This window comes from Pantherophis guttatus, chromosome 2, assembly GCF_059756535.1.
Source record: "Pantherophis guttatus breed Tessera chromosome 2, ASM5975653v1, whole genome shotgun sequence".
Taxonomy (NCBI): domain Eukaryota; kingdom Metazoa; phylum Chordata; class Lepidosauria; order Squamata; family Colubridae; genus Pantherophis; species Pantherophis guttatus.
The window spans coordinates 255,468,237-255,491,061 of record NC_142064.1 but is presented as its reverse complement, the minus strand read 5'-3'; the positions used below and the strand labels follow the sequence as shown (position 1 = coordinate 255,491,061).

Genomic DNA, 22,825 nt, shown 5'->3' with positions numbered 1-22,825 from the left:
TTCAGACAAGATTCAACAGAGGTGTCCATCAAATGGCTTCTTGCACCTTAGTTATTACTAGACAACCAAAGGCCCATTGGGTGTTGTGACCCCGACTCCCGAGCCTGTCCTAACAGAGGAAGAGGACTCAGAAGGTGATGGGGAGGAACTAATAAGGCCTCCCTCTCCAGGACCCTCCTCTCTGGCAATGCCTCAGGTTCCATCCGAAGGCCAAGAGGAACAGCCTGGGATATGCCAGGAGGAAAGCATATCGGAACAACAACAGATAGGGAGCGAGGATGATGAATCCTGACTTGATCCCAGGCAGCATCGGAGGGAGAAGTGTGCGCAGCAACAAAAGAGCCGTGGGAGGGCCAGATATTGAGCTGAGTCACTGAACCACACCCCACAAGGAATAAAAGTGGGTGTGATTGCTCTTCAGGCTTTGTGACGGTCAAAGTTAAAAACCTGAGAGTCACATCGCGTTACCTGAAATCTGGCTTGTGCATATTTGGATTGGACCTTGGCGAACTCTTGGTTCGTGGATTACTTTTTGCTACTGAATTGGACTGAGGATAAACTCTCTCTTGCTTACTGTGAGTGAAAACTGACTTGGCAGGCATTTCGCAGTTTACTGCCAAAACTCTTATCTGCAAGGGTTTCTAGTCTGATTGCTTAATAAAATCTTGGCAGGCGTGCCTGGTTGTGTGTTTGCCTGTGTGGGGAAGGGGGACAGAACATTGGGTCATCCCTTGAGAGAAAGACAGTGCAGCATGATGGAAAAATTATAGTGGCAAACTATAATTGACTCGTTCATGGGAAGCTGGCAGGGAGTGTCAGAAATCATAATAACGCGGAATGGGACAACTTGCCACAGCCAACTCGCCATGGCCAACTCACCACGGGATAACTCACCACGGCCAACTTGCTGTAGGACAACTCACCATGAGACAATTTAACAATTCTATTTAATTATTTAAAATAAATTTAAAATATTTTAATTTTTGTCATTCACATTTCATTCTGTCCCTCCTTTTGTATTCTTTCTTTAATGATTCTATTCCACCATTTCTTTGATATTAGTCTAACTCTTGTCCTGCAATTGTCCCATGGCATTGGCTGTGGTGAGTTGGCGGTGGTGAATTGGCGGTGGCAAGTTGGCCGTGGTGAGTTGGTTGTAGCGAGTTGGCGGTGGGGAATTGTCATAGACCCCAATAATATGACCACGGCTGACAGTGGCAGCCACAACTATGTCAATACAATTGGTCTGAAGATCTTCAAAATTTCAATTCCACAGGAGTAATGAGTTCTTTGTGTATGTTTACAATTACCAGATCTGAGGTCCTATGATTCAAAAATTGTTATATTATGATGTACCATTTCAGCTAATCAATGGTTGTCAGCACTTCAACCTGCATTTACTCTAGTGCTGACATAAGAAGGAGAAGAGGGGGCAGCTGGCAAGAGGACGCTTGACTTCTCACCTACTTATTTTCCCTGAAGATAATGTCCCCTAGGAGATGAGATGGGAGGGGGGACATTCCTGGGAGCTGAAGTACTAGATATGGGGAGAGTGATTTGGAAGAAGGCCAATGGGACGCTGAGAATTGGGGAACGGAAAGGGAAGGTTTGGGGTCAGGAAGTCAGTGTTGGCTTCATTTGGAGTCATGTTAGGATGTCGTGCTCAATAAATAGGAATTTTTTCTTCAAAGATTTTGTTTGAAATGCATTTTATTCGAGACGACCACGAAACTTGACAGGTTGCATACTAACAATGAAGAGTTTTAGTAGCATACAGATACTATATTAATCAGATACTACTATTTATCAGACTTCCTCTGAGTCTATGTCAAGGAAAAATACCCCAAATAGCCACCACATTTAAGAATTTGTCCTCACAGAGCCTCATCCACGTTCTTTTTTTATACATTAAGTAGATCGTGACATGGACTGTGCCATGTGGAGAGATCTAGCAGGTATCTCAGCTCCAATTTAATTTGAATTAGAATCCACATCCCTTATTAGATTTCTAGAAGTCAGCAATCACTACAGGTAATCCTTGATTTACGACCACAATTGAGCCAAAACTTTCTGTTGCTAAGTGAGACATTTGTTAAATGAGTTTTGCCCCATTTTATGACCTTTCTTGCCTCGCTGCACTTGTACAATTGTGCAGTTGCTAAATGAATCTGGCTTCCCCATTGACTTTGCTTTTCGGATAGTCGCAAAAGGTGATCAAATGATCCCAGGACGCTATGACCATCATCAATTGCCAAGTGTCTGAATTTTGATCACATGACCATGGGGATGCTGAAAAGGTCGTTAAGTGTGAAAGACGGACATAAATCACTTTTCTCAGTGATGTTGTAACTTCGAACGGTCACTAAATGAACTGTTGCAAGTCGAGGACTACCTGTATTATGTTTGTTGATAACCGTAGCAGGAAGATAAGGGTACAAGCGAAGAATCAGTAATCACCATCCCAAAGATACTACATTTTAACATTTCTACAAAGCGTACATCACTCATATAGAATAACCTGAAGAACAATAGGGAACAAATGAGACAAGAGAGAATGGAAAAGAATTAATGCCATTGTATATTGTTTATTTCCATCCGGAGGGTGAAGAAGAGAAAAGGGTTAGGACAGGAATGGGGAATTTGTAGTCCTCCAGATCTGACTGAACTACAACTCTCATTATTCTTTGCCACTAGCCATGCTGAACGTGACACAGAGGAATTAGTACTGAACAACATCTGGTTCCCCAGATGTGTTCTCCACATATTGAAGAAACAGTACTTTCCAAGAAAGGTGGAACTTTCCATTTTTTTTATTTTTATTTTTCATTTATATTATCCCACCTTTTTTATTTTATAAAAAACTCAAGACAGCAAACATGTACATTGCTCCTTCCCCCTCCCATGTTCCCCACCTCTGAGGTGAATTGGGCTGAGAGAGGGTGACTGGCCCAAGGTCACCCAGCTGGTTTTCATAGCTAAGGCGGGAGTTGAACTCACGGTCACCTGCTTTCTAGCCTCGTGCTTTAACCACTAGTCCAAACCGGCTCTTCATATTTCCATATTGGGGAAAACATACAACTTTTATTCACGGGCCTAGAAGTTACGTAAGGGCTGGAATGTTTTCATAACCCAACCCTAAATGATATAAATAATGAAAGTGAACTGGGCACTTCAGAGAATATATTATGCAGAGTTGAATAAAGAGAGAAGGAAGACACCTCAAACGGTCCACTTATCCCTACATATGTTAACCCCTGAGGTTGCTACTCCTTCATAAAAGTGCAGTTTTCAGTCAGTTTGCTAAAGCATCAGTTAGTGCTCTGAAGGAAAAAGCAAATGGCCTTTTATGACCATATGTTTTCTGGAGATGTTGAGACAGCCTCAAAAGAAAGGAAGAATGGACCATATTCTCTCCTGTTCTCTCCCCAGAATTCCTAATGCATGGGTGTCAAACTCAAGTCCCACGGGTGCTTAGATCTGGCCCACGGGGCCGCCATGGAAACAGTGAAGGACCAGCCCACGGTGCCTCTGCCAGTGAAAACGGAGCTCGGGAGGGCCGAGTTTTCACTGCCAGAGGGTTGCAGGAGGCTGTCGGAGCTGAAAACGGAGCTCGGGAGCCCATTTTCGCTGGCAGAGCGCTCAGGCTGCCACAGGCACCCCCCGACATGAGTGCTGTCAAGCTGGCCACACCCACCCTGGCCACGCCCACCCCAGCCCCCTGAGATCAAATACAACCCTAATGCGGCCCTCAATGAAATCAAGTTCGACATCCCTGTCCTACTGATAGCCTTTCTGATGAAACAGCCTACTGGTGATTCAAACCATTGACGGAGAAGACGCTTTTCTCCCTCCCTTCCAAATAATATCCCATTCCAGACCGAATCTCGTCCCTGAATAAGGCAAGAATGCTAGAATCTTGTGTGATTTTCCGATGCCGTTTTTCTAAGCCCTTCTCTATATATAGATATATACAGTGCATGAACTTGGAAGTTCCAATCCGCCTCTAAGAAGAAAAAAATATGTGATCACATGAATGACCTTTAACTCGATCCATTATTCTTTTGTTGCATCTTCATGCCACAGAGATGCCGGGGCTGTTCTAATTTTATCAATGACTCATCTCTTTCTCCCCCACATAAGCACTTTTTAATTTAATTTTCATAGATCGGGTGCGCTTCTGCTTTTGACAACATCAGTGAGTTTCCTTTGCTGCAAACGTGGCCTTCCTTTTGTTTCAACCCGTTATGCTTAACAGTTCAGGAAATTTCAGTTTTCAAAGAATATTTTAAAATGAGCGTTTGTTTTAAAACACACACACACCTTTCCAGAGTTGCAAGGGACCCAGAATGGAAGCTTGGACCCACAATAAGTTGGGCCCTACCATTCTGGCTCTACAAACACTCCCACGATTCCTATTTCTCAGGCTTGGTGTTCTGCCCCCGCTACGGATCCCAAAGAACACAGCACAAACAAACTCTGAACAAAACTTAGTTTACTCAAATAACGCAGTTTTAGCAAATGCCGGCTGTTAATAAGCGTTCTTAACAGCCTGCCAGAATTCCACAGTTAAGCTAGTCAGAGTCTTACTGGAGTTGGCAGAAAGCCCAGAAGCAACGTTGCAGAGACATCTCAACGCGATGATTAGCGAACTAAAGTTGTTTCCTGCAGCTTGTTACAAGCTGCATTCTTTCTTAAATAGGCTAAGGGCGTGGCCAATTAGCCCCAAGCCTTACTCTTGAGGAGATCTCCTCCTGAGGAACCACTCCTGCCTTTTGGCAGTTCTGCGTGCCCGTGCATTGTGAAGAGGCTCCTCCTCTTCATCCTCTTCACTTAAGGGAGCCTCTGGAGGTTCTGAAGGCCCTGACTGAATCCCCGCCTCTGGCACCACATCTTCTTCAGCCTCCTCGCTGTCCGATTCAAGCGCCGGTTGCACAGGCTGCTGGCGCAGCACCACACCAGCCTTCTCGTCGTCGGGATCAGCAACAATCCACGCAGGCCGCTGGCGGGCCATAACACTTGGCAACTTAACATGTGTGGACTTCAACTCCCAGAATTCCACAGCCAGCATGGCTAGCTGGGGCTGGCTAGGGAATTCTGGGAGTCGAAGTCCACACATCTTCAAGTTGCCAAGGGCTGAGAAGCACTGCTATACATATAGTCCTTGACTTACAATCCTTTGAAGTTCCAACAGACCTACTTGGGGGGGGGTACTTTGAGCCCAGATTCCAAGTTCTGATAGTTGTGTGTCGTCATCCCCTCCCACTTCTTCGAGCGCTCAGCAAACGGGACACATTTATTGCCATTTGCAAAAAATCAAGATGGGGTTCACAACGGTGTGATCAAAGTCCAGCCTCCTTTTGTGTATACATCAATGTGGAGGTGGGGTTTCAATCACGCAGTTGTAAACATCCAGGCATTTTGGATCTCCAATACAGACCCACTACATGGGGCTCCCCTTGAAGAGCACTCGGAGGCTCCAACTGGTCCAGAATGCGGCCGCGCGGGTGGTTATGGGCGCAACTCGTTGTGCCCATGTGACACCCCTCCTGCGCGAGCTGCATTTCACTGTGCACTGAAGACCCTGGCCGGGCTATCAACATGATAATTTTAAATTGGGGTATTTTAAATTTCTGGGTTTTTAAATTGAGCCGAATTTATTTAATAATTTTAAATTTTTAATTGATGTTTGTCTTGTATTTTTAAATAGGCTGTACACCGCCCTGAGTCCTTCGAGAGAAGGGCAGTATAGAAATAAAATTATACTTATACTTAATTGAGAATCTATTGATCACGGCAGACAGAAATGCAAAAAAAAAATCAGTAACAAAATTAAAGATATCCCCCTCCCAAAAGAATAAATCAACTCTGGGACCTACTACCCAAAAGGATAATAAGTTCTCTGTAAGTATATCCAATGTAGACCCAGACATGACACACATGCATTTTTCAAGCAATTCTACATATGCAATCTGGGAAACTAGATTTGTGAAATCTGGGATGCAGGGAAAGCGTCTTCATTGGTCCAACCATACTGCACTTAAACCCATTTCCCTGCTTTGCAGGAGGGGCACCGCACTCTACACAATGCTTATGGGCATTGATCCAGCAGCTGGCATTCCTCTGGGCATATCGCTGCTTTTAAGGTTGTGTAACGATTAAGTGAATCTTAAACCAAAATGGAAAAGGAAAAGCTGCAAATCCTCAACCCTGCTGGCCTTTCGCAAAGCTTTTAAAAAAAACTTGGCTGGGTACCTGAAGTCCCATTTCTTGGCTTTACTATTCGCTAGTTAATTCTCTTGGCTGCTTGCATTATTTCGGATGTTTTTCATTGTTTTAAATGTTCTTGTGGTTTTAAATTGTTTTTTATGGGTTTTTTGGAACCCTAAGCCAACCACAGCTATTGGTTGAGATGGGCAGCTACAGAAATAGTACCATAAATAATAAATCAAATCAAATCAAAATATCCAAGGAAGTATCCAACCAAGTATCCCACTTTTCTTTCCTGAAATGTAACATAAGTAACTGTACATAAATGTAACATAATATAGAGCCTTGGTGGTGCAGCAGACTAAAGTGCTGTTAAGTAGCACTTAGCTGCCAGCTGCCTGCAATTACTGCGAGTTCAAATCTCACCAGGCTCAAGGTTGACTCAGCCTTCCATCCTTCCGAGGTAGGTAAAATGAGGACCCGGATTGTGGGGGCAATAAACTAACTTTGTATAAAAAAGAACACCGCTTAGGGGGGCCTGAAAGCCCTACTAAGCAGGTATATACAAAAGTATGAAGGCTACTGCTTAACGCATTGTAAGCCGCTCTGAGTCCCTGCTTCCCCTGGGGTCCGGAGGCCCTCCGGACTTCTGGAACCTCCAGTAGGCCTGTTTTTGCCCTCCCAGACCCTCCGTGCAGCCCCTACTTACCTGGAATGATGAACAGGCCGTGTGGAGACTCCTGGAAGGGGTGGGAGGGGAGGGGCGGGTCAGGGGTGGCATTTGGGAGTTCGCTGAACCCCGACAATTCTTGCCTAGAGGATCGCCCAAACCCTGCTGAACCCCCAGGGGCCTACCCAGTGGTGAAATCCAAATTTTTTTACTACCGGTTCTGTGGGCGTGGCATGGTGTGGCTTGATGGGCGTGGCAGGGGAAGGATACTGCAAAATCTCCATTCCCACCCCACTCCAGGGGAAGGATACTGCAAAATCCCCATTCCCTCCCCACTCCTGGGGGAAGGATATTGCAAAATCTCACCATTTCCACCCCACTCTGGGACCAGCCAGAGGTGGTATTTACCGGTTCTCTGAACTACTCAAAATTTCCACTACCGGTTCTCCAGAATCTGTCAGAACCTGCTGGATTTCACCCCTGAGCCCATCCCTGGATGAAGCCTGGGGGGGTGGGGGAAGTTAGGGCAGGAAAGAAAGTTGCCACTTGCTTCTCGAAGTGGTTCTTTTCCTCCAGCCATGCTTAACCGACCTCCTATTTGAGGAATGGACAGGTTTCTCCTGATGGTTTTTGTGTGGGACTCCTCAGGACAAGCTCCAATAATATTGCTCTCCCCAAAAGATGGGAGACTTTTAGAATAGGGACAGCCTGTTTCAAGAGGACTTGCAATCTTGAAATCCCACCGTCAACCCTGAAGTTGGCCTGACTGAGGCCATTTTGAGACTTCAGTGCTGACACACCAAAGAAGAGGGATGGGGGGGGGACTAGAGATAGTTGGGGTGTTGTAGTCAAAACGAAACTCTTTCTCGTGGGAGCCAAGGACATTCCTGCAGGTGCTCGGAAGAAGGGGACTGAAGTCACCTAGCAACTGGACAGTATCCTGATTGGACCATGTGACTGATTGTTTTGAGAAAGGGACAAACTTTCACTTTTAATCAGGTGAAAACCACGGGAATATTCAGAGTTGGTTTTCACCAGCTTGTGCCAATATGTTATGTTATATCTTCGAGACCGCCTTCTACCGCATAGCTCCCAGCGACCAGTAAGATCCCACAGAGTTGGTCTCCTCCGGGTCCCGTCAGCTAAACAATGCTGGCTGGCAGGCCCGCAGGGGAGGGCCTTCTCTGTGGCTGCCCCAACTCTCTGGAACCAATAACCTCCTGAGGTCCGGACCATCCCCACCCTATTGGCCTTCCGAAAAGTAGTGAAGACCTGGTTTTTCTGGCAGGCCTGGGGCCGTTGATCTCGCTCTTACAATATGGCGAGATCCGGCCATGAATGATATGAATGAGTTTTAATGTTTTTAATTTTTAAATGTTTTTTATTAGGATTTTAAACGTATTGTGAGCCGCCCTGAGTCTTTGGAGAGGGGCGGCATATAAATTGAATTAAATTGAAAAAACTGAAAATTATGTCCTAATAAATTGTTCTTTGAGGAATTTGCCTGCCTCGGAGTTCTCTTTGCTATGGATGTATTACTTGGAACCCTGATACCCACAGCATTCTGCTTTACATCACTCTGGATGTACAAATGATGACACACACCTATCCTCTTCCCGGATATGATTATGTACAGGTAGTCCTCAAGTTACGACCACAATTGAGCCCAACATTTATGTCGTTAAGTGAGAAATTTGTTAATTTGTTTTGCCCTATTTTACGACTTTTCTCATCACATTTGTTAAATGAATCTGGTTTCTCCATTGACTTTGCTGGTCAGAAGATTGCCAAAAGATGCTCACATGACCCCAGGACACTGTAACCGTCACAAATGTGAGTCAGTTGTCAAGCATCCGTATATAAATCACGTGGGAAAGCATGGGGATGCTGCAATGGTCCTAAGTATGAAAAATGGTCATAAGTCATTTTTTTCAGTCACTAAGCGAACTGTTGTAAGTTGGAGACTACCTGTATGCATAAAGTGGCCAAATCAGCTAGGATTCCAACTGGAAGATATTGTAGATGGTAGGACTAATGGAAGCAGTAGACAGCTGGATAGATGTCCAGCTTGATGTCCAGCTAAAGCACTGTTTCTTAATCTTGGCAACTTGAAGATATGTAGACTTCAACTCCCAGAATTCCCCATGCTGTCTGAGGGATTCTGGGAGTTCAAGCCCACATATCTTAAAAGTGGCTAAAGTTGAGAATCACTGAGATAGAGGGATGGATTGATTGACAGGAAACCAGATGGCTGGATGGATTGGCAACTATAATTTTTTCTAAAATGAGCTTATAGGACCATGTTGACATTTTGGTTTTGACATGAGATTCAGAAGCGTTTTCAAGAAATGCTTCTTGCTAAAAGAGAAAGGCATTTTATTCTGTGCCTGGTTAGGGCTGTTCAACCTGAAAAGCCATTTAGAGAACAAAAGGAAGCGGAATGTTTACAAGCAATTACGTTTCTCGTATGAAGTGGTGCCCGCTTCGGAGCTCTTCACACAGAGCTTCTACTGAAGGAGAAAATGGTACTAAGGTTTCCCACTATGTATCTACAGCTGTAAAAAGAAATTCCTTTTCCTTTCAGACCAAATCCACTCCTCTGTGGCCCTCAGCTTTAAGAGACAAGGAAGATACGGAACTTGTGAGATGTATCTTGGTGGGTTGGGCATCAGCAGACACCTATAAGCGACACTGGAGGAGGAGGAGGAGGAGGAGGATGGGCCGGGAAGGGAGGGTGAGACAGGATCCCAATTGCCAAGGCAACCAAACTGCACTGTAGAAACACAAGGGTGCAATTAATCCCAGAGTCTCCTGCAGCAGAACAGATGGGACCTTCTACTAACACCGTCAGCTAGTTCAACCTTCTCCAAGGTGGTTCTCTCCAGATTTCCAGCCTACATCTCTCAAAGGCCAAACTAGTAGGATAAAATTATCAGTGGTTACACTGGTTGGTAAAACACACACACACATACCAACAATCCTCGGTAATATCCTTGGAGTAGACTAAACCATAGAATCATAGGGCTGAAAGAGACCTCGAAGGTCTTCTAGTCCAACCCCACGCTCAAGGCAGGAGCCTTATACCATCCCAGTGTTGTTTCTCTATGTCATGTGGGTATAGGCGTTTATTTTGTATTTATTTATTTTGTCATGTTTATGAGGTGTATTGTAAGGTCCAGGGGTGGGTTCTAACCGGCTTTACTAGTAGTTTTCTTTGTGCGTGCGCTTCGCGCGCGATCACCTCTTCGGTCGCACATTTCGCTTTGCGCAAGTGCGTTGAGAATCTGCCCAGCTGAGGTGCGGCAATCCGCTCTGCCGCACCTCTCAGCTGGGCGAAAAAAGAAGAAATATAAGGTCGGAATAACGCGAGGGCGGGCAGGAGGGCCCAGCTCCTGAAGAAAGAGAACCAGTTTGGTGACGTAATAGAGTCACCGCTACTGGCTCAGCCGAACCGGGCCGAACCGGGAGCAACCCACCACTGGTAAGGTCCCAAAATGTACTTGGGTCACCAAAATGCCAAAGAGAGAGACCCAAGAAGAGGCTTGGAAAAAATATCAGCTTTTATTTGTACAAAGAAGAGCTGGGTAGACCATACCACAACATACAGACAAAGAGCATGCAGTGAAAGGCCACACCTTAGGGAAGGTACGGCGTCCTTTTATACCTTCAGAGGCATCAGCTTAGTACCCAATTCTGGCCCCTTGGCCCATGCTTTCCTTTAACAATGCAGCAAGGAACAGAGGGGCTGGGTGCTTAGCAACACAGGTATTTGCCTGATGTAACACTGCCAAACCATGATATACCCCGCTTCTTGAGATATCCACCAGGCACGGAGTTGTACGAAAAACAAGATAGCAGAAGATAGTAGAAGCAAATGGCAGAGGCAATTCCAATTCTTAGCAAAGCAATTCTTACAGAAGCAAAACAGCAAGTCAAATCAATTCTTCTGACTCTACTATTATGTCCCACTAATTCTACCTATTCTATTATTATTATGTCCCTTCAGTGTTATTAGGGGTGGAGACCCTTTGAGAGCCATATGCAACGAAATTCCATTTTAATGTATGCCGGTTAGTGTACATTCAAAGTGACAATACAGTTATTCTAAGTCTAGGTTTATTTATTTGTTTTATTTATTTAATTTGATTTGTAGGCCGCCCTATCTCCATAGGACTCAGGACGGCTCACAACAATTAAAATCAAACCAGATAAAAACATATTAAAATACAAATTAAACGTATGTTAAAACTCATTAAAATAATCAAAACCCCATCAGTCCAGGCTGGGCAATTTAAACAGCCATGTCTTTAGTTCGCGGCGGAATGTGCTAAGGTCAGGGGCCAACCGAAGCCCCAGGGGGAGTTGATTCCAAAGGGTGGGCGTGCCCACAGAGAAAGCTCTACCTCTGGGGGCCGCCAGCCGACATTGTCTAGCCGACGGCACCCTGAGTAGGCCCTCCCTGTGAGAACGCACCGAGCGATCGGAAGCTGTTGCTGGTTGCAGATGGTCCGACAAATATACTGGGCCTAAGCCATGTAGGGCTTTATAGATCATCACCAGCACCTTGAATCTCACCCGGAGGGCAACCGGCAACCAATGCAAGTCGCGCAGGAGAGGTATAACATGGGAGTATCAGGATCCTCCCATCACAACCCGCGCGGCCGCATTCTGTACCAGCTGAAGCCTCCGAGTGGTCTTCAACGGCAGCCCCAAGTAGAGAGCATTGCAGTAGTCAATACGGGAGGTGACTAGCGCATGAGTAACTGTGGTCCAAATAGGGGCGCAACTGGGGATGGGAAACCTGGGCAAACGCCCCCCTGGTCAAACGCCCCCCATTCTAAGTCAAATGGCTGTCCAATCTATTTTTGAAAACCTCCGGTAAGATGCCCATCTAAAGCATCCACCAAGTTGGCAGTACCACTACCCTCTTGTCTGTTCTACCCCTGAATCAGAATACAAGAAATGTTGTCCAATTGCACAGCTTCCCTTCGGGGAACAAGAGACATACAAAGAAACAGGAAAGGCGTGTAGGTGCATTCACATGGTATAAAGTGTGAAATATGCTATACAAGAGAGGTCCTCCCGGCTACCACACTTCTCCTACTTGGGTACTCAGAAAGCTAAGCAAGGGTGACTCTGAAATTTTGTGGAAGGCAAGCAAAGAATGCCAGGATTCTAGAAAGAGGGCAGAGAAGAGCAACAACATTGATTAGGGGACTGGAGGCTAAAACATATGAAGAACGGTTGCTGGAACTGGGTATGTCTAGTTTAATGAAGAGAAGGACTAGGGGAGACGTGATAGCAGTGTTCCAATATCTCAGGGGTTGCCACAAAGAAGAGGGAGTCAAACTATTCTCCAAAGCACCTGAGGGTAGGACAAGAAGCAATGGATAGAAACTAATCAAGGAGAGAACCAATTTAGAAATAAGGAGAAATTTCCTGACAGTTAGAACAAAAAAACCAGTGGAACAACTTGCCTCCAGAAGTTGTAAATGCTCCAACACTGGAGGTTTTTAAGAAGAGATTGGATAACCATTTGTCTGAAATGATATAGCGTTTCCTGCCTAAGCACGGGGTTGAACTAGAAGACCTCCAAGGTCCCTTCCAACTCTGTTATTCTATTCTACTCTAAATGGGGAAGAAAGCAAAGGCAGGATGCTCATCTGTGGATGCCAAGTGAACCAGATGGGATGCCCATGAAACCACCAGGAGCTCAGCTTGATTTCAATGAGATTTTTCTATCTTGTCTGAAACATTTGGAGGGCACACAATGGAGAAACCCCCCCAAACTAAACACTGTCTTCCTGTAAAAGCAGAACTCTACGAGAATAAGGCAACAGAATAAGTGCTTTCATCACCGCTCTATCGCAGTGGCTCCTGACTACAGATAGTCCTCAGCTTACAACAGTTCATTTAGTGACGTTCAGAGTTACAACAACCCTGAAAAAAGTGACTTATCACTGTTTCTCACACTTACGACCGTTGCAGCATGCCCATGGTCACGTGATCAACATCCAGACTCTTCGCAACGGACTCATATTTATGACGGTTGCAGTGTCCCGCAGGGCTAGGTGATCCCCTTTTGCGACCTTCGGACAAGCAAAGCCAATGAGGAAGCCCAATTCACTTAACAACCGGGTTACTAACTTAACAACTACAGCCATTCATTTAAAGAAAAGTGATAAAATGGGGCAAAATTCACTTAACAAATGTCTCGCCTAACAACAGAAATGTTGGGCTCAATTGTGGTCGTAAGTCAAGGACTACCTGTACCTTAATAGAGCTTACTAGCAAAACGATCCCTGATAGGCTGGAACAAGTTTTAGTACTGTGGTAAGTTTGTTGTTGTTGTTAGTTGCAAAGTCGTGTCTGACCCATCGCAACCCCATGGACAACGTTCCTCCAGGCCTTCCTGTCCTCTACCATCCTCTGGAGTCCATTTAAGCTCACGCCGACTGCTTCAGTGACTCCATCCAGCCACCTCGTTCTCTGCCGTCCCCTTCTTCTTTTGCCCCCAATCTTTCCCAACATCAGGCTCTTCTCCAGTGAGTCTACTGTAAGTTACTACAGTAGTAAAACTTGTCCCAGCCTATTAGGGATCATTTTGCTAGTAACACCAGTAACACAATTCACACTGTACATCAGTTGACTATATGCATCATTGAGGACCTGCAAGACATTTTCTATATACAACTTGTCTTATATGATCCCTTAAACTACAGGGTCAAGGAAAACCCATGAAAGAGGCTTAAGCAGGTGTGATGGTTCTTTTCACAACAGGTAAGCCCGAGTACAGATACATTTGCTCACCATGGAGGTGAACTGAAAAACAATTAAATCAGAGGTGCTTATCTTCATCTCTCCTGAGATGAAAAAAAACCACAAACTGCTTGCATGGATGTGATAGCAATTTTCTAGGGGAAATATTAAAAAGGCAACATCGGTAAAGGCAACGTTGCAAAATATGCACTGCAGTTCTTTTACTGGTGTTTGCTTACTTTGATTTTTAAAAAAAAACAAAACAAAAACAAAGTTTGCTACAAATAAAAAAAAATAGTTGAGATAATTTAATAGGTTAAATCAGGTCTTAGTTTTGCTGACACATTTTTTTCCCCTGTGTTCCTAAGTTTAGCAACCATGAATTATCCAGCTGTGAGGTTTTTCAAGAACAAAACCTTGCTGGTTTCTACGACAATATTAGCATGAACTAAAGGTTAAAATTGTTAGAAGGAAAGAGTATAAAGTTGGTTTATTTGATCAACGTTAAAATAATTTAAAGAAGTAAATGTAACTATACTTTAAATACTTTAAAAGTTGACGTTTTATGCTTATCGATAAAGGATGGGATGTGAGATGAAGAGATAACTGTTTCTAACTTTAGGAAGTTTACGAGCTTTATGAAGAGTTTATAAACTTAACCATGAAATCTTATTTGTAACCTAATGAAAATGACGAGTTACTGAAAATTCTGTACCTGTAATAAAGCCTGAAAGTCACTTCTTTAATTTATATTCAAAATATACTATATATTGCTACCAACCTGCTTTCCATTGAGGACCTGTATACTGCACAAGTCAAAAAGAGGACTGTGAAAATATCTACAGACCCCTCACATCCTGGACATAAATTGTCTCAACTTCTACCCTCAAAACGCCGCTATAGGGCAGTGATGGCTAACCTTTTCTGGAATGAGTGCCCAAAGTGCACATGTGTGCGCACCGAAACCCAGACCCCCCAAAATTCAATGCACAAACGCCCCCCATGCATGCGTCTCCATGCTTGCGCGTGTGCCCCTGCACACGCCCCGCCCCCATGCACACGGCCCACCCCAACGCATGCACACCCGCTCCCCTGCATGTGCCCCACCTCCTGCGCACTTTCCTAGCATGATTTATGCTGATTGCTTATTTAGTATCCTATGACTATCACTAAGTGTTGTATCTTATGATTTATGACGAATGTATTTTTATGATTACTATGATCATGACTTATCACTTATAGATTTTATGTACAGTGAGAGCTTATGCACCAGAGACAAATTTCTTGTGTGTCCAATCACACTTGGCCAATAAAGAATTCTATTCTATTCTATTCTATTCTATTCTATTCTATTCTATTCTATTCTATTCTATTCTATTCTATTCTATTCTATTCTATTTTTCTTGCCCTTTTTCTTCTTTCTAATCTCTTCTCTTTATTTAAGTTTAGTTTGTATCGGTTTTTACTATTGCAATCCAAATCTTCATAGAAATTATATACAAAAAAAAAATATGAAACCTTCCACGGGCAAGAGGTTACCAAATGCAGTGGTGGGTTGCCCCCCCGGTTCAAACTGGTTTGTAAGAACCGGTAGTAAAAGCAGCAGGAGGCTCCGCCCACTGACCCGGACGTCATCAGGAAGCTTCTGTGCATGCGCGCAGCCCCATTGCGAACTGGTAGTAAAGGTAAGTAGAACCCACCCCTGACCGAATGCCTGCTTCATAAACCTAAGTGAAACATTTATACTCCCAAACAAATTTGTACGAGACTTTTTGTCTGGTTGCTAATGACACTTCACAACAGCCTCCAAGCCATTGAGAAAGCAAATGCATTCTCAAAGAAAAACTTCCCCCTCAGCAATGTATCTGCAAGAGAACCAACATCCTTTACAGATTTAAATTTGATATTAGCCATATATAAACGTTACCTCGTCTCGCCGCGTGGGCATCCATGGCCGAGTGAGGAGCACAGTATCTCCCTGGATGACTGCCAGATCCCCCACCAGTGTGGCATAGGGGAAGCCCTCGTCTGCCGCCAGTTCAATGACTTGCAGCCCTAGCTTCTGCCGCAGTATGCCAGTATAGACCCCGTACTGTCGGTGAGCCTTGGCTAGATCCACCGGATCAGCCCCGCTGTCAGATCCATCCGCTGTGGTCTCCGCTGTGGCAAAGGAGGAAGGAATGCAGCGGACGATGGCGTGGGTGTACTTGCCAAAGGAGGAGACACTGGCCATGTTCTGCAGGAAGACAGAAGAGATACAACCATTAGGATGAAATGGGCCTCATTTTTCAGTCAAATAGGAGTCCCGCATTAACAGATCTTCCGCAGTGACCAGCAATGACTAAATTCTGCACCTAAAACAGTAGAAAGCTCCATTGTTGGCCCGAAAGAGTTTCATTTTGGTCAAGTCAAGTGAAAAAATTGCAAGATTAATGCAAGATTTCATAGATGACTCACACCAGCAGAGAGCCTAAGTCTACTGGGAAGGCAACTATATTTTCTGGATGCAAGAATATTCCCTCAGTAATATTTTGAGAAATACTAATGGAGAGGGCTGAAGCAAACAAGAGGTGGAGCCACTCTTTCTAAAAATAAGTGGAAATACTTGTTTCTTTCCCCTCTTGTCTTTTCCGTTATTTGCTACAGCTCGTCCTCGACTTACAATTCTTCATTTAGTGACTTAATCAATGTCTCACTTAACGAGATAAATTTTGGGCTCAATTGTGATCATAAGACAAGGACTACCAGTACATGCCCAGATTTATGTGAACTGCATTATACAGGTAGTCCTCGGCTTACAGCAGTCCGCTTAGTGACTGTTCAAAGTTGCAACACCATTGAAAAAAGTAACTTGGGACCATTTTTCACTTATTATGACCGTTGCAGCATCCCCATGGTCACATGATTTACACTGAGATGTTTGACAACTGACTCAGATTTATGACTGTTGCAGTGTGCCAGTGTCATGTGATCTCCTTTCGCAACCTTCCGACAAGCAAAGTCAACGGGGAAGCCAGATTCCCTTAGCAACCATGTTACTAACTTAACAATTGCAGTGATTCACTTAACAACTGTGGTAAGAAAGGTCGTAAAATGAGGCAACACTCATTTAACTTGTCTCCCTTAGCAACAGAAATTTGGAGCTCAATTGTGGTCATAAATCAAGGGTTATCTATATTCTGATAAGCAACAGAAAACCTGCGTCTGAAGCAAAGATTTTTCAATCTTAGGCCATTTACTCCAGATATTTTACTTCAAACTTAGGACCTTACATTTCTCAAGATTTCCCAAGAACTGAGATTTCCCAAGAACTGAGTTCCAGCATCTTCCTATTTACTTGAGCTACGTGACAACACTGATATATTTTTGGCGAAATGGACTTGGCCAATTCTTTAGGAACTAGGAAATTTCTCAAAAGCTGGGAGAGATATTAATAGAATAGAATAGAATAGAATAGAATAGAATAGAATAGAATAGAATAGAATAGAATAGAATAGAATAGAATAGAACAGAACAGAACAGAACAGAACAGAACAGAACAGAACAGAACAGAACAGAACAGAATAGAATAGAATAGAATAGAATAGAATAGAATAGAATAGAATAACAGAGTTGGAAGGGACCTTGGAGGTCTTCTAGTCCAACCTCCTACTCAGACAGGAAACCCTACACCACCTTCAGACAAATGGTTATCCAACATCTTCTTAAAAACTTCCAATATTGGAGCATTCACAACTTCTGGAGGCAAGTTATTCCACTGATTAATTGTTCTAACTGTCAGGAAATTTCTCCTTAGTTCTAAGTTGCTTCTCTCCTTGATTGGTTTCCACCCATTGCTTCTTGTCTTACCCTCAGGAGCTTTGGAGAATAGCTTGACTCCCTCTTCTTTGTGGCAGCCCCTGAGATATTGGAACACAGCTATCATGTAGTTCACCTAGTCCTTCTTTTCATTAAACTAGACATACCCAATTTCAGCAACCGTTCTTCATATGTTTTAGCCTCCAGTCCCCTAATCATTGTGTTGATGTGTTCATCTCCCACCCGGCAAAGATAGCAAAGTTGAAAAGAATGCAATTGCTTTCTCTATCTCCTTCAGCAGATGTCTTCAGGAAGGGGAAAGTTTACAGTTCATTCAACTCCAGGTCAATAATCTCACCAGTTATGAACGTCCTGAGAGGTTCCTTCAAAAGGCCAATCAATAATACCAGAAGATTGCACCTATCAGACCAATTAGATTCCTATCTGCAAAAGAAGCCAATGAAGGATCAATGACCTGCCCAAGGGAGAGACTGCCAATTTATGGACATCATCCAATTGATCGGACAGAAAGCTAGCTCAGGATTTCTCCCAACCTCAACAACCTTAGGAGGTGTGGACTTCATGCTGGCTAGATAATTCTGAGAGTTGTAGTCAACACACAGTGGTGGAATTCAAATTTTTTTACTACCGGTTCTGTGGGTGCGGCTTGGTGGGCGTGGCTTGGTGGGGGTGGCAGGGGAAGGATACTGCAAAATCCCCATTCCCTCCCCATTTCTGGGGGAAGGATATTGCAAAATTTCCATTCCCACCCCACTCCAGGGGAAGGATTCTGCAAAATCCCCATTCTCTCTCCACTCCTGGGGGAAGGATATTGCAAAATTTCCATTCCCACCCCACTCCAGGGGAAGGATTCTGCAAAATCCCCATTCTCTCTCCACTCCTGGGGGAAGGATATTGCAAAATCTCCATTCCCACCCCACTCTGGGGCCAGCCAGAGGTGGTAGTTGCCAGTTCTCCGAACTATCAAAATTTCCGCTACCGGTTCTCCAGAACCTGTCAGAACCTGCTGAATAGCCCCCCTGTCTACGCATCTTAAAGTTGCTGAGATTTGAGAAGTCCTCAACTAGAGAGCTGGCGTCAGGTCTTAACTATTCCATTGTTGGAGAAACTCAGTTTGCTTCCAAAGACAAAAAAATGTAAGCCAAATATCCCATCCATTTTTTTTTAAATGACAACTTAGGAGAACACATTCCAAGACACAGCAGGCAGGCAATGCCAGGCAACCTTGAGAGGCTCAGTACAAATCTCAGCGGGTCAACACGCACGACTTCCACAACCCAAAAATACTCTTGTCATCCTCGGAGACTAGTAGGATTAGAACAATTTATGCTGATTATTCAAACCCAGTCTGATGAATGTTGCTGTTTTTTTCAAGAGGCAACTGGACTTTCTGATTTTTTCTTTGAAGATGTTTCGCTTCTCATCCAAGAAGTTTCTTCAACCTCTTGAAAAAGGTTGGGACAATCTGAATGATTGAGAATCTCCATAGACAATTCATTTTGCCTTATTTGTGTACAGGTAATCGACTTATAACCATATACAGTATATCTATGTCATATATGTATTTGTGGGGGTATATGCATAATGGATATCTTTTGAGAGCTGAATGCAACAAAATTTCATTTTAATGTTTGCTGACTAGTGGACATTTAAAGTGACAATAAAGTTCTATTCTATTCTATTCTATTCTATTCTATTCTATTCTATTCTATTCTATTCTATTCTATTCTATTCCCTAACTCTATTCTACCCTAACCCTAACCCTAACCCTAACCCTAACCCTAACCATATTCTATTCTATTCTATTCTATTCTATTCTATTCTATTCTATTCTATCCTAACCCTAACCCTAACCCTAACCCTAACCCTAACCCTAACCCTAACCCTAACCCTAACCCTAACCCTAACCCTAACCCTGACTCTATTCTATTCTACTCTAACCCTAACCCTAACCCTAACCTAACCCTAACTCTATTCTATTCTATTCTACCCTACCCTACCCTAACCCTAACCGACTCTATTCTATTCTACCCTAACCCTAACTCTATTCTACCCTAACCCTAACCCTGACTCTATCCTATTCTACCCTAACCCTAACCCTAACCCTGACCCTAACCCTAACTCTATTCTACCCTGACCCTGACCCTGACCCTGACCCTGACCCTATTCTATTCTATTCTATTCTATTCTATTCTATTCTATTCTATTCTATTCTATTCTATTCTATTCTATTCTATTCTACCCTACCCTACCCTACCCTACCCTACCCTACCCTACCCTATTCATTTGGTGACCATTCGACGTTAACAACAGCACTGGAAAAAGAGACCGTTTTTCACACTTACAACAGTTGTAGCAACCCCATGGTCACATGATCAAAATGCAGGCACTTGGCAGCTGGCATGTATTTATGACGGTTGCCGTGTCCCAGGATCACGTGATCTCCTTTTGTGACCTTCTGACAGGCAAAGTCAATGGGGAAGCCAGATTCACTTCACAATCATGTTACTAACTTAACAACTGCAAGGATTCCTTTAACAACTGCGGCAAGAAAGGTCGCAGAATGGGGCAAAAGACACCTTAACAACTGCCTTCCTTAGCAACAGAAATTCAGCATCAGGACAGGGGTTAGGAAGATGCTAGGGGAATGGTCAACAGTGTAAGTTTTCACTGATTCTACTCTGCTTCTGTGACTATGGAGGAGAATTAAATACAGAATGTGAATAAGAGTTGGAAAAGACCTTGGAAGTCTACTAGTCCAACCTCCTGCTCAAGCAAGAGGCCCTTAAGCCTGTCAAACAAATGGCTGTCCACTCTCTTCTTAAAAACCCAGAGAGAAGGCGCACCCACAACTTCATAATTTCTCCTTATTTCTAGATTGGATCTCTCTTTTATAATCTTCTACCCATTACTTCCTGTTCTGCCCTCAAGTGTTTTAAAGAGTAGGTTGAGCCCATCTTCTCTATGACAGCAACTCAAATACTCATATCATTGATATCAAGGACAGTTTTTTCCCCAGGCCATCACTCTGCTAAACAAGTAATTCCAACAACACTGCCAAACTATTTACTAAGATTGTATTACTATTATTCTTCTCATCCTTCCTATTACCTATCTCCTTTTCTACTTATGGCTATAATCTTGTTGCTTGTATCTGTCAACTCGCAAAGCATCCCTGGCCTGCTCTCGAGTTGCCATAGCCAAGCGGGGATGGGAAACTGATGAAACAGCATAGCAGCCAAAGACAGATGCACATTCCAGACTTATCTCTCTCAAGGTTGTCTCCCAGAGTTACCCATAGCGGCCGGAGGGGAGTGATCTCTACAACCCGCGAAATTGCTCTGTTGGCAAATGTGATTGATGACACATCCTGGGCAGTGGTGAAATCCAAATTTTTTTACTACTGGTTCTGTGGGCATGGCTTGGTGGGCGTGGTGTGGCTTGGTGGGCGTGGCTTGGTGGGTGTGGCAGGGGAAGGATACTGCAAAATCTTCATTCCCACCCCACTCCAGGGGAAGGATACTGCAAAATCTCCATTCCCACCCCACTCCAGGGGAAAGATATTGCAAAATCCACATTCCCACCCCACTCTGGGGCTAGCCAGAGGTGGTATTTGCTGGTTCTCCAAACTACTCAAAATTTCCGCTACCGGTTCTCCAGAACCTATCAGAACCTGCTGGATTTCACCCTTGATCCTGGGGGGAGTGGGGAAACAGGGTCATGATTGGGGCGTAAATTATATGGGGTTAGAGCTGGCTTCACTTGGGAACATGCCAACATGAAGCTCCTAATAAATAACTGGATTTCTTTTGAAGCTTGGCTCGAGGCTCACGATTTATTTAGGGTATCCGTGGGAACCCTGACAGCATCTTTTCAATTTATATTGCTTTATTTAGTTTCCTAGTGTGATTTTGATTGCTTATTTAGTATCCTATGTATCACTAACTTTTGTATCTCATGATTCACGGTGAATGTATTTATGATGACTATGATCATGATTTATCATTTATATCTTTTATGTACACTGAGAGCTTCTGCACCAGAGACAAATTCCTTGTGTGTCCAATCACACTTGGCCAATAAAGAATTCTATTCCATTCTATGCCACTCCTAGTCCTTCTCTTAGTTAAACCAAACATACCGAGTTCCTTCAACCATTCATCATGTTACAGTCTCCAGTCCTCTAATCATCTGTTGCTCTTCTTTGCATACTTTCTAGACCCTCAACATCTTTTTGGTATTGTGGTGACCCTAGCTGCAGGGAATCAGCACAAACAATCAGCCAACACCCCCCCCAGCTCCCCAGGAGAAGAAAGCCTCACCTGGTGAGGACTTAATTAGCTCATCTAGGATGAGCTTTCTATGGCAACTGCCAACTCAAGTGCACTAACAAGATCACAAGCAACCAATCAATCAAGATGTCCCAGTAATGTATTCATAGACCACCTCCATCCTCCACCCCCCCCAAAAAACCCCGACTCCATTGTTATCTTCTCTAAAGATCCTGATCACAAAATACTAATTTTGTAGAAGACCACCTGATGAGTTGTGTTCATTTCTATGTTCATTCATTCATTCGTTCGTTCATTCTCCCCAGTTTTGCAGAACAGACAAGCGTGCCATTCAATGATGTTATTTTATATCTATCCTGATCCTACAGCCATTTCAGCAAACATCAAGGCCGTATCGTCAATATTTCAAGAAATGGGAAGGGGTGACTAGAGTTTAATTACACACTCGCATTTACACAAATCCCACCCGTATAATCCTGCAATTATACATTCTCTCCAGCCTCTCGAACCAAAGGAAACTCATTTGAACGCTAAGCAAAAAGAATTGCCCAGTTTACTTCATGTTCACCCATATTTTTGAATTAATTTCAGATTCCTGAGAGCACTTTCTGCTCAGCTAATTTTCTCCGGCAGCTTCAAAAGGGGTCAGTTCATCCACTGAAGATACAACTCAAGTTGGCTAATTCCTTCCCCGGTTTCCCTGAGTTAATCAATGGATTAAGTTAATTGCTTCTCTGTGTCAACCGTCCAAATAACGAACACCTTCTTTTAATCCCTATATTCCCGAACTGTCTGAAAGTTAATGAAAATTAATTTTTAAACAAGATATGGAATGAAAGGGCTTACTGCATTGATAGATGGAGCCTTGAATTGAGCTGGGTTAAAATCTCCTTGTTCTATTTTGCTGGAATAGGAAAAGGCGACAGATTGTCTTCAGTATGAGCAGTTCTCAACATTGTCCAACCAGCAATTCATCTGATGCAGAACCTGGTTTTGGTTTTTTTAACTTTCTCCTTGCAATTTCGTTCACACGCAGTCCTAAAAGCATAGTTTGTAGCTTACGTGTTCCTCCTCTTTT

General features: G+C 43.7%; 1 protein-coding gene across 1 annotated transcript in view; it reads right to left on the bottom strand.

The window, feature by feature from the left end:
- DDAH2 (DDAH family member 2, ADMA-independent) overlaps positions 1-22,825 on the bottom strand; it is a 54,870-nt gene that overhangs the window by 17,540 nt on the left and 14,505 nt on the right. Inside the window, exon 2 of the mRNA XM_034421547.3 lies at positions 15,564-15,872. Within this exon, the coding sequence (XP_034277438.1) occupies positions 15,564-15,869 (306 nt within the window). The 5' untranslated portion in view covers positions 15,870-15,872. The remainder of the gene's footprint in view (positions 1-15,563; positions 15,873-22,825) is intronic.